The 10994-nt window shown below is 32.2% G+C and overlaps 1 protein-coding gene across 1 annotated transcript; it reads right to left on the bottom strand.

The window, feature by feature from the left end:
* Nucleotides 1-4770: 4770 nt before the first annotated feature.
* Nucleotides 4771-10406, bottom strand: LOC132729518 (ABC-type oligopeptide transporter ABCB9-like). The gene is made up of 5 exons (XM_060715294.1): nucleotides 10383-10406; nucleotides 9411-9584; nucleotides 7718-7913; nucleotides 6895-7001; nucleotides 4771-6064 (listed from the first exon to the last, which is right to left on the bottom strand). Exons 1-5 carry the CDS (start codon nucleotides 10404-10406, stop codon nucleotides 5663-5665), a joined length of 903 nt encoding a protein of 300 aa, XP_060571277.1. The 3' UTR covers nucleotides 4771-5662.
* Between the last annotated feature and the right edge of the window lie 588 nt (nucleotides 10407-10994).

Here is a 10994-nt window from a genome sequence, read left to right on the forward strand (position 1 = left end):
TGCACTGTATTTGACCAGATTTGCAATGAAAAGCTAAATAGAATAAGTTTTTACTAAACATTTGGTCCATGACCATTTTAAGCATTTTGCATTCGTTCCTTAAACAATCATGCAAGACTTGTGCCATGTCAAAATAGGAAGGTAACTTAAATGATTACTATCATCATTTCCATAAATACAGGTGCACCTGGTTTTTTGTGCGCCGCAAAGACCAGTAAAGTTAGGATCCCTCAATTCATGATAACCAAAAGGCCTGTTCACAAATGTCTATGTCTTTACCTAACCTATGACCTCTATGTGTGACCTTGACCATAGAGACCTCAATTTAACATGGGACAATCAACTTTTGAATGGTGAACATTTGTGCCAGGCCAGCATATAAAAGAAGCCCGAGATATGACTCACATGGGCTAAAAAAAGTAACAAATATATAATGACAGATCAAATTTATTATGCAGATTAAAAGAAATAAGAATTTGTGACATTACTTTTACATGCAGGTAGTAAGTTGCTGGTGGTAGAACCAATAAAGATAAATCTATATAAATATATATCAATGTCAAACAATTAAACACAGGTGTGATTTTTGTTTTTTGGTGAGATTCTATTATACTGATACAATGAATAAAACTGTTTTTTTATACATGATACCAGCCTTAAATAATTGTTCAAAAATTATGAAAATACAATATTATTATGACTTTTTTTTAAAGGCCCATTTTGCCTCAGAAATGCTTTTATTCTTATTTCTCAAGAGCCTTGTAATTTTGGTGTAATTTTACGATATCCAAAAAGGTTGCCCATCGCAATTACTTGAACCATGTTTTCCACATGTTGTTTTCTGGCAATAAATACAGTTTTGTATGGAAGTCAAAATATTAATTTGTTTACATTTTACTTCTTTTATGACAGATATTTTTTACATTTATCACTACTTTCTTCTGGTAACAAGAATCTTACATTCTCGAAAACCATTATTTAAACATTTCAAAACTCATGTTTGCCTTTTCTAAAGAAGTACAAAATTATTTGGAACTGAGGCATAATGTGCCTTTAAATCAAGGAATATTATTTACAAAAGAATGTTAAAAACATATATTGCGGACAAAGATTTTCAAACTGTTAGAACTATATTTCTCATTTCTCAAAAATACTGGTAATAAAATATATACTAGAATCTGTTGCTCAACATCATAGTATCCAAATGAATTTATGATGAATCTTGCTTTACATACAGTTCTTAAAGGGACTCCACTGAGGTTTTTTGACATGACAGGACTGGAAATATTTTTTTGAATTTTGTGTACCATTTGATGTAAGTCTGGACTAGTATCTTGTGTGAAAATTTTAAGCTCATTCCTTCACCCTGTTTTTATCACAATAATCATTTCTATTTAGAAAATATACCCAATAATGAAAAACCTGGCAACGCTTATCATTCAAATCCGGATAAAAATCGCAAAAAAATGTCAATTTTTGATTTAATTATCTTTGTATTTCTTGGTCATCCTTTACAGACTTTTTTTCCATTTGGACTGCTTCACTTGATATTTGAAGATTTTCAAATTTTATGCTTTTATGTCTTTGAGTCGTTGTGGAGTTCCTTTATTAAATTGAAAATATAAGCATAACAACGACAAAATTACAAGATATTTGTGGCTACTCTTCTATCACAGTAGTGTTGAGCATTATAAAAATAATGAGAGTTAACAAATCTAACAATGGATTTATTTCAACAATTACAACTTATCTAAAAAATTCATACCCCTTCTTGCATCTAAAACTGATAATGACTCATGATATAGAAAGTTCAAGGTCATTTTACAGAAATTCAAGGACAAAAATCCCCAGGAAATTCAAAGTAATTTCAAGAAATGCAAGAACCCCCCCCCCCCCAGCAAATTCAAGGTTATTTTACAGAAGTTCAGGGAAACTTCAACTCTCAAGGAAATTCAAGATCATTTACAGAAACTTAAGGACAAAAAAAACTAGAAAATTCAAGGTCATTTTACAGAAATTCAAGGAAAAGACCCTCAGGAAATTTGGTTTTAACATATTAATTTAAGCTTGATTGCCAAACAAGTTCTTGCCACTTCTGAGTCTGCTTACTGGAACCAACCAATACTGGTGTCATATGAAGAAACATGGTTGTGACCAGAGTAGGGCTGGAACTCATGACCTCTGGGAATCTCAGGAAATTAAAAGCCAATCTTAAATAAATTCAAAAATTTAAGGCCATTTTACATAAATTCAAGAGAAAAAAATCCCTAAAAATTCAATATTTGTTTGCATTTTATGTGGCAACACTGAAGTGAAGTACTTTTCAAAGGTGATAACAAAATTCAAGTACTTTTGAATACCTGTGCAAACCATGTGATTTAATGCCCAGACATCATTTACTTTGTCAAAGGTTTTTTTTCTACATAATTATTTATTGGAGGATTAGACATTTTATAGTTTCAACTTTAACATTGCTGGCTGATATGGTAACACATTCTAAAGCACTTTAAAGTGTTTATATTTCTGACAGGTGAAGTGGAAGCCTATTTCAATAAAATTTACAATTGCACACAAACTCAAAAATACAATTTCACAGACATTGATAATACTACAAATATTGATTTCACAGTACATTCAAATAGACAAAATTTTTCTTTATCATAAAATACAGATCCCAAAGGGTTATTTACGATTAAAATGTACAAGGACATGTCCATATATGAACATAAAAGTACCTGTTTCTACAACATTCAGTAATACATAATAATCAAACTTTTAAACAACATGAAATGAAAATATACACAAAAACAATTATATAGTGTTTTATCAATTGGGTTTTAAGTAATAACAACACTGTCAATGTAATATGGCAATATTCCAGTTTTACTGGTGAAGGAGAACCTCAGGAGCCCCTACATGCAATATTTCAGACACAAGTGGGAACCCGGGTAGATCAACAGACATTTTGATACCTGGATAACTTCTTCACATGAAAGAATCTAAAGTATGTGACGGGATTCAAACCAACCATGGTTAGAAGAGCAAGCGGTTTAAAACCACCATCCTTAACCACACAGCCATTGACTAGATGAGTATATATCATTTTCCCTACTTATAACTGTACAATTTTTGATAATTTATTTTCATAATTCTCACATTTCTTTTGCCTTTTTCTTATTACAAAAATGTTTCAGACAAAATATTTTACTGGCCTTAATTGATTTTCTCTGTTTTGAAACTTTGCAGCATAAAAAAAATCAATTAGCTAATCATAAATACATTATTTACTTTATAAAACCCTCTTAAATGTCATATTATTATCATCAACATCAACTTTATTTAAAGCCTACTGACAAAATACCCACTTTGCACACCAGAGTTCATAATTTCAATTCCTTCCTGTTTTATTTAAGGTCAATAATCAATATCATACAATTATTGACTAGTGAGCCATTGAATATGATGTGATATTCAATGTACGAGGGGTTATCCAAAAATTTGTGGACTTTCTTCGTTGCGTAAAGTATATTTGAGATATTAATTTGAAATTCTTACACTGCTTAGTAGAATTAATAACAAATAAACACAGAAAAATTCATGTGAGTAGCTTTTTACATTCCAACAATATTTAATTTTGCATAAACACATGTCGGCGACAGCGGCGCACTCCAAAAAAATTATTGACGTCAACGTCATAATATTAACGTACAACTTGTGCTTCAACGTTACGCAGTCAATGACGGTTACTGCTTCTCAAAGTCATGTCCAAAACTAAATTTCTTATGCCACTTTAACACTAATGATTGTGAAATTTTCTTTTTTCTGTTTGTTGGCTCATTTTTATGAAATGTTTTTGTAGGTGTCATCCCCAAATTACAACAAAAATTTAAGATCATTGTATGATCTTGCAATTTTCTAATTACCGCGTGTCCGTCATTTTCCCGTTGTAAACAATAATGGCGTCTGGCGTTTCTAGCGATATCAAAAAAAAAATAAACGGAAATGACGTCCATTATTTTAAAAAATTACTTAAATGACATCATACAAGAACCATGCAATGTTCAGCGGGTTTTCTACGTTATTTTATTAGGTTTTTTTTTTTAGCAAAAATATACGATGACTTACTGCGTTTTTCTACCATGTGCCGGGTGCCCTGTATGTGCTTATTTAAAAGCAATATAAAATCATTATTTATGGACACAACTGTTTCTTTCAAAATGTGTTGATAATAGTCTACAATGTATGCTGATAAAATTTTATTACAATACACGTTGATGTTCAAGAGATATTTAAAAAGTCCACAAATTTTTGGATAACCCCTCGTACATATATTATATCTGAATAATGGCTGATTACGAAAAACAATATCAGACTATTTAGAGAATATACATTTGTATAAAAATTTCAAAATGTACACATGTAATAATCAGTATAATATAGGTGCAAGGTCTTCAAGAAATCAATTCAAAATATGAAATTTAAACAATTGAAAACATATTATTTTAAGATAAACAAATAAAAACAATGTGTGAGAATGTGTTTTTGGTAGGCAGTGTATATATCTACTTTATAGTAAAGCAATTACATCTTTCATGTACGAGAATGATCTGCAAATATAACAGCAATTCTTTTGTCCTATTAACTTTTTTTATGACAAGAGTCACTGAATCATTTCTAAGTTGGCTTTGAGCAAAATATTTTTTCTTTATTTTAACAACTTTAAGACGTTAAACATTGATTGGCTGCGAACATCCAATATTTTTTATGACTAAAGTTAATTTCTTTCTAAAAAGCAAAGTAAATGCCATAAAAACAGTTAATTTTTTTATATCTCTTTGGATAATTTATTTCATTTCCATACTAATTATTACATTACCTATTCATTACTATACTAATCATTACCTACATGTAACCTATTCATTACCATGCTAATTATTACCTTAACCTATTCATTACCTAACTAAATTATTAGTCACTATCAAACTGAAACCAAACAATTTTTGCATTCATAAAAATACCAAGAATATTGTTCAAGTTATGCCACAATTAAATTGCACATTAAACATAAAATATAGATATTTACAAAATACAATGAAATATTGTTAGTCGTATCATAAAACCATTATCTTTCACAAAGTTAATCACAATGTTTAAACAAAATCTTTTTTTTAAAGGCAAGTATTTCAATAAGTGAAAATGTATAAGAAAATTGCGACTAGTTTTTTGTTTTAAATGAAAGCATATACCTATACTAAAAGCTTGTACATAATATATATATCTACGTGAATACATTATTGACTTTGCAGAGCATTATTACCACAAAAACAAAAGAACCAACAACAAAAAATGAACAACACATAACACAAGAAATGTCTCTGTGAAAGCACGCTCAACTTTTGTCAGTGCTTGACAGTAAGAAAAGGGGCATAATTCGTATTCATAATAAGTAGGTAACTCAGAATTATGAGACATATGCCAATCCATGTTAGATAATCACAGAGAAGAAGTTGAAGTTTCAACCCATTCATTTCAGTAGCTTTGGAGATGTCAATTTCCCAGCAAAAACTGAACGAAAGTGACGCTCACAGCTGCCATCAACGCCAGCACTCCCTATTTCTCAAAATAGTCAAGATAAAAAGTTCAAATAGTCAAAATAAAATGTTCAAATTGAACCAACAATAAAAGTCACATTTGGCTGCCCTGTCCCATCCTCCTCGGAAAGTACCGAAGCTCCACTGGCATGTCGACTAGAAACTCTCCCGCTTGTGTGTCTACTCCGTCTCTTCCAGCACGAGCACTCGTGTGGAGACAACAACTGACCCACATCCCTTACTGGAGAAGTTGGTCCATCTTTTGACCATGCGTTATCAGATATCAATAACTGCCGTTTTACAAGATTTGAATATATTCCTTTCAAACTCAACAAGTGTTTATGCGTTCCTTCTTCAATGACCTCACCTTTATCTATGACAATAATACGGTCAGCTCTCTCCACAGTACTGAGTCTATGAGCAATAATGATCACGGTTCGGCCACTCAGGTTCTTATACAATGCTTGCTGTACCTGTAATATAAACATTGGTACTTTAACATTTTGCATTGAACTAGAGTAAATCTTTAATGGCATAATAAACCTACATAGATGTTCAAAATTTTCAATGCTTTGACAAACAGCTGCAATCATTTAGATTATTCTGGAGCACTTTCAGCTTCTACACTAGTGGAAGTATTGGTCGTTTTCACACCTGATCACAGCAGTTCGTGTCATTAAATTTACTAGAGCACTATTCAGCCACTGCATTATTTCTGGGCAGGCTGTCAAGCAGTTTACCAGTACTAGTTTCCGTCACTTTCGGAACTGATAACTTCTGAACATGCAAGAGCAGAGGTACAGTGGAAATTTGTTTAATTGGTTTTTTTTGTCTCACCAACACATTATATATAGGTCATATGGCGATGTTCCAGCTTTACTGGTGGAGGAAGATCTCAGGTACCCTTCCATGCATTATTTCAGGCACGAACGGGCACCTGAGTAGAACCACATACAGTGGGAATGACTGTAGGATGAGTAAATTTCCGGAAATCAAAGCCCTGTCCCCTGATTCTCACTCTGACGCTCTACCTATTGAGCTAACTGGACAGCTTCAAGCTTGTATACTTAACAGGACACAAGAATTTAAACTGACAGGGAATTCTAGGACATCTCACCAGGTAAACCACCTCTACATTTTGGTAAGGGCAATGTTAACTACAGTACTATTGCTGATTTTTTCACCATTGTGCTTCATACAAGTTGACATTCAATCTAAAAGATGTAAATATGTAGGGCAAAGAAAAAAAAGGTTTGTAGATGACTACTTTAAATATGCTCAAATTCTTAATAAATTCACTGACCAGATATTCGGACTCTGAGTCAAGTGCACTAGTGGCTTCATCCAGCAACAGAACTCGTGGTTTCCGTAGCAACGCTCTCGCAATGGCAATCCTCTGCTTCTGTCCACCTGAAACACGCCAGACAAAGCAAAATATTTATAATCTAGCAAGATTACAGACACTAAATTGGTTGTGTGACCCCTCAGTGCTGTGGGATTGATTCCCCACAGGGACACATGTATAGAATTTTAAATTTGGAAAAGCTATCCAGCTAGCTTAAAAAAAGTTGTTGTGTCAACTCGTGCTCAGTCTTTATGTAACGAGGACCTGATGTGCTTTCATCAGTGCAGCTTGTCAGTGTGTTTTGGGTAATGTAGCTTTGGGGACAAATTCGGGTCACATTCACAACTGCTGAATGAAACTTCACAATGGTCTAATTGCAGTCAATGAAATAGTTGCCATGACTTAAAATCATATGTTATACAGAAATTAAACCATGAGATTTTATCAGATAAGGTGTTTGTCATGAATCAAGGTGTATTTCCAAGACTAATGTTTAACTGTATAAATAAGAACTATATCCACAAATAATGGTATTACTGCACTAATTTTCACAATTCAAAGGGCCTTTGACCCATTGACATAAGACCTGGAAACAAATAATGCTACAAAACCACCATTTAAAACTTAAGTATAGCTCAACAAAAGACATGACATTTTCTCTCACAGAAATTTTGTCAAACAAGTAAAATGCTGTTGTGCAACATTCACTTTTTTAAGACACAGGGTAATTATCAAATGTTTTCAAGTGAGCTTCTTATCAGCATAATCAAAGTTTTCTTACCTGACATCTGAACGCCCTTTTCCCCAGTCTGTGTCTTGTAGCCATCTTTTAACTGTGTGATAAAATTGTGAGCATTGGCCATTTCTGCAGCTTCCTCAATTTTAGCATCACTCCATTCATTCTCATTCAGACCATATCTTATATTCTCCTCGATAGTTCTAGCATATAACACAGGCTCTTGTCCAACCAAAGATATCTATTTTTAATTGAAATAAAAAAAAAAAACCATTTTTTTTATATATAATATACATGTATATATATCATTGTATTTATCATAATCAGAGTCATAGAATGGTCTTGATATAAAATTTCAAAGAAATAATATGAAAATAATTAATCTTGAAAGCCTGTACAGTTTTACTAAAATTTCACTCGTTTGGTCAATTATTAAAGCTCAGATTTGCTGGGTCTATGGTCAATATGTAGAGGATATTAAAGGAGTGTAAGTTTAATACTGAATTTATTAAACGAGTTGAATATAATTATATTGTGTGACATTATTTTATTCGAGTTCAATAAATTTAGTAATGAACTTACACAAATATCTTTTTATCACAAAAAAAGACAGTTTAAAGTGAAAAAGAAGCATTTTCTATTAACGCGCCTGTAGTATAACACTAACATTAAGCACGTCTTAATGCTATGTATATATATATAATGAACCTCCGTGCAATACCATTTTTATTGAATCACAATGGTATGTGATAAATTTAGTTATATCAAATTTATATTAGCTGAATCTTAGCCTAATCTGAACCAGTCTCGGGTATAATTTCTGGAAGTAACCAGTACTGATGTCACATGAGGAAATATGATCATGACAGACATTTAAACCCACTATTCATGAATTGAAAGGCAGACACCTTAACCACAAGGCTGGCTCACCAATATTAGTAAGTAAATCTTAGCATTGCATATCTGAAATGTGGGACTGATTCCAAAAATAGCTTTATAGAAAGACATATAAAAATTCATTACTGTGCTAAGTACTCACTGGCACAAAACTAAATGCCAGACCTCATATTAAAACACATTATTGTTTTGATAATTGTCTTTGTGACTTACACATTACATTAGAAAATTTGTTACTGGCAAAAAAATGTAAAAAGATTTCAAATTCATAGTATTTTCTGAGAGTTTTATCAAACAAAAAAAAGAAGTTTGTTTAGATAACACTTTAAACTTATGAACGCGGTTGAAAAATAGATATATGCAAAGTCTTGTCAGATTTCCACTATCTCCATTAAGTATACCAACATACAATAAATCTAGCTTTTACTGCCAAAATGACTAAACAGGACCCTCATTTAACGATTTTTGGGACCCATTATCAGCCCCATTCACGACCTTGATTAAAATACATGACTTAAGTATTTTAATTAATATACATGTATGTATTGTCACCTATTTTATAAAAAACACTCCCCTTTTACAAAACAATGTTAAATTCCCCTGCCTCAGGACCACAGCCCAAGTCCTGTATAAGGTAATTAGGGCCCAGCTAGACACCAGTATAGAGCTTGGCCAGCATGCTCATTCATGTAGTTTTACCGAGCTCTATACTGTTGGCTGCTTTATTGCATTAAAAATATTTCATTAAATCAAATCCCTTTAATCAATAATGGACACTTCCAATTTCACAGCCAGATGAGTCCATAACACAATTTTAAAGGGGGTAATGGGTTAAACTAACCTGTCTATGTAAGTAATGATGGTCATACTGCTGTATAGGAATATTATCTAGCAGCACCTGGCCACTCTCTGGTGTGTAGAAATATTCTAATAGGTTAACACAGGATGTTTTGCCTCCACCACTAGGACCAACAAGGGCGATCACTTCCCCGGGGTGAACAGTAAAATTTATATTCTGCAATGATAACATAGCAAGATGAGTATAAAATATTCATACACCCCCATGCCAAATCTGTTAAAAGATCATTCACATTAAAAAAGTTCCACTTAGGTCCAAAAGTCTAAAACATAAAATTTGAAAATCAGATATAGATCAGGTGAGGCACACAAAATGGAAAAGTATGAAAAAGATAATGAAGAAATATACTTAGAGTAAAGAAATAAATCCAAATTTAATGCAATTCTTAGCCTGATTTGAGTTAAAAGCATTAAAACACTTACTTTTCTTCTTGCTTAATGACCTAAAATTTTGCACACATGATCATAGTATAGACCTACAGTTAAAGTTATTAAAATCTTGAAAAAGTATTTCCAATCCAATCATGTCAAAAAACCTCAGTGGAGTCCCTTTAAACATGTGTAATATAACAGATAATGTAACATAACTATGAAATTGAAACAAACTATGGCACCTGATGAAAAAAAATTTTTAACGGGAACACATAAGACGGGAAAATTATGCTTTTTAATTTCCCCTTTTTTTTTAAATTTTTTTTTAAAGAACAAAAAAACTTCCCCATTTTAAAAGTAAACACTGTATAAAACAAAGAAAATTTTTTTTAAAAAAGGTACATCAGGTTAGATGGGGTAAGAAAAGCAGGCCCTTTTAACTGAAACGTGCCCTTTGGGAAAACATCAGGTGCAATGTTCCCTTTGGGTGACAAAATTTTTTGGGCTTTTCTGTCTATATACTCAAACCCCTTTTCTCTGGGGTTTCCAAAGCTGCCGGGCATCAAATCCAGTAAAAACATACCCATTTTCTAATAACAGTTTTCATAATTAAAGCACTAAAAGTACTGGAGGGTTGATTTGTTTTTTGAAATTTTATAAACCCTTCCCCACCTTTTGGAAAGTTAAAAGGAAAATAAATTTTTTGAAAATTTTTGTAAAAATCGTATTTAGTGTCATATATAAGCCGAAATTACTCTTGTAAGAAGTTCAAATGGCACAAAGTGGAAACTAAGGACATTAAGAAGGGTAACTTTTTGTTATAATAGTTTGACAAGTTTACAAAACAAAATACAGAAAGAAGTGAAGATGAAGAGTTGCTCTACAAGCTGGTGTACATTGAAGTCATTTAAAACAAGAGATGTCGGTAGGACAGCACGTTCGACTATCCTTAGTGCTTGATAGTAAAAGAGCTTTGATAATGTAAAAAGTTCACAAATGGGGAAAAATTGTTTCAAATCAATGTTACAGTTAAAGGTTTTGTAGAGTCCTACTATGCTTTCAAATAAATTATAAAAGTTTCAACTTTCAAAGCCAATGGACTTTAGAAAATATTTGAGGCGGTACAATATGTAAACTTTAACCCAGGTTCAAAGTCCAAAAAGGTGCATCATTCCGTCAATATGCAAGATAGAGT

Source organism: Ruditapes philippinarum, unplaced genomic scaffold (assembly GCF_026571515.1).
Source record: "Ruditapes philippinarum isolate M1 unplaced genomic scaffold, ASM2657151v2 ctg1928_1_1_1_1, whole genome shotgun sequence".
NCBI lineage: Eukaryota > Metazoa > Mollusca > Bivalvia > Venerida > Veneridae > Ruditapes > Ruditapes philippinarum.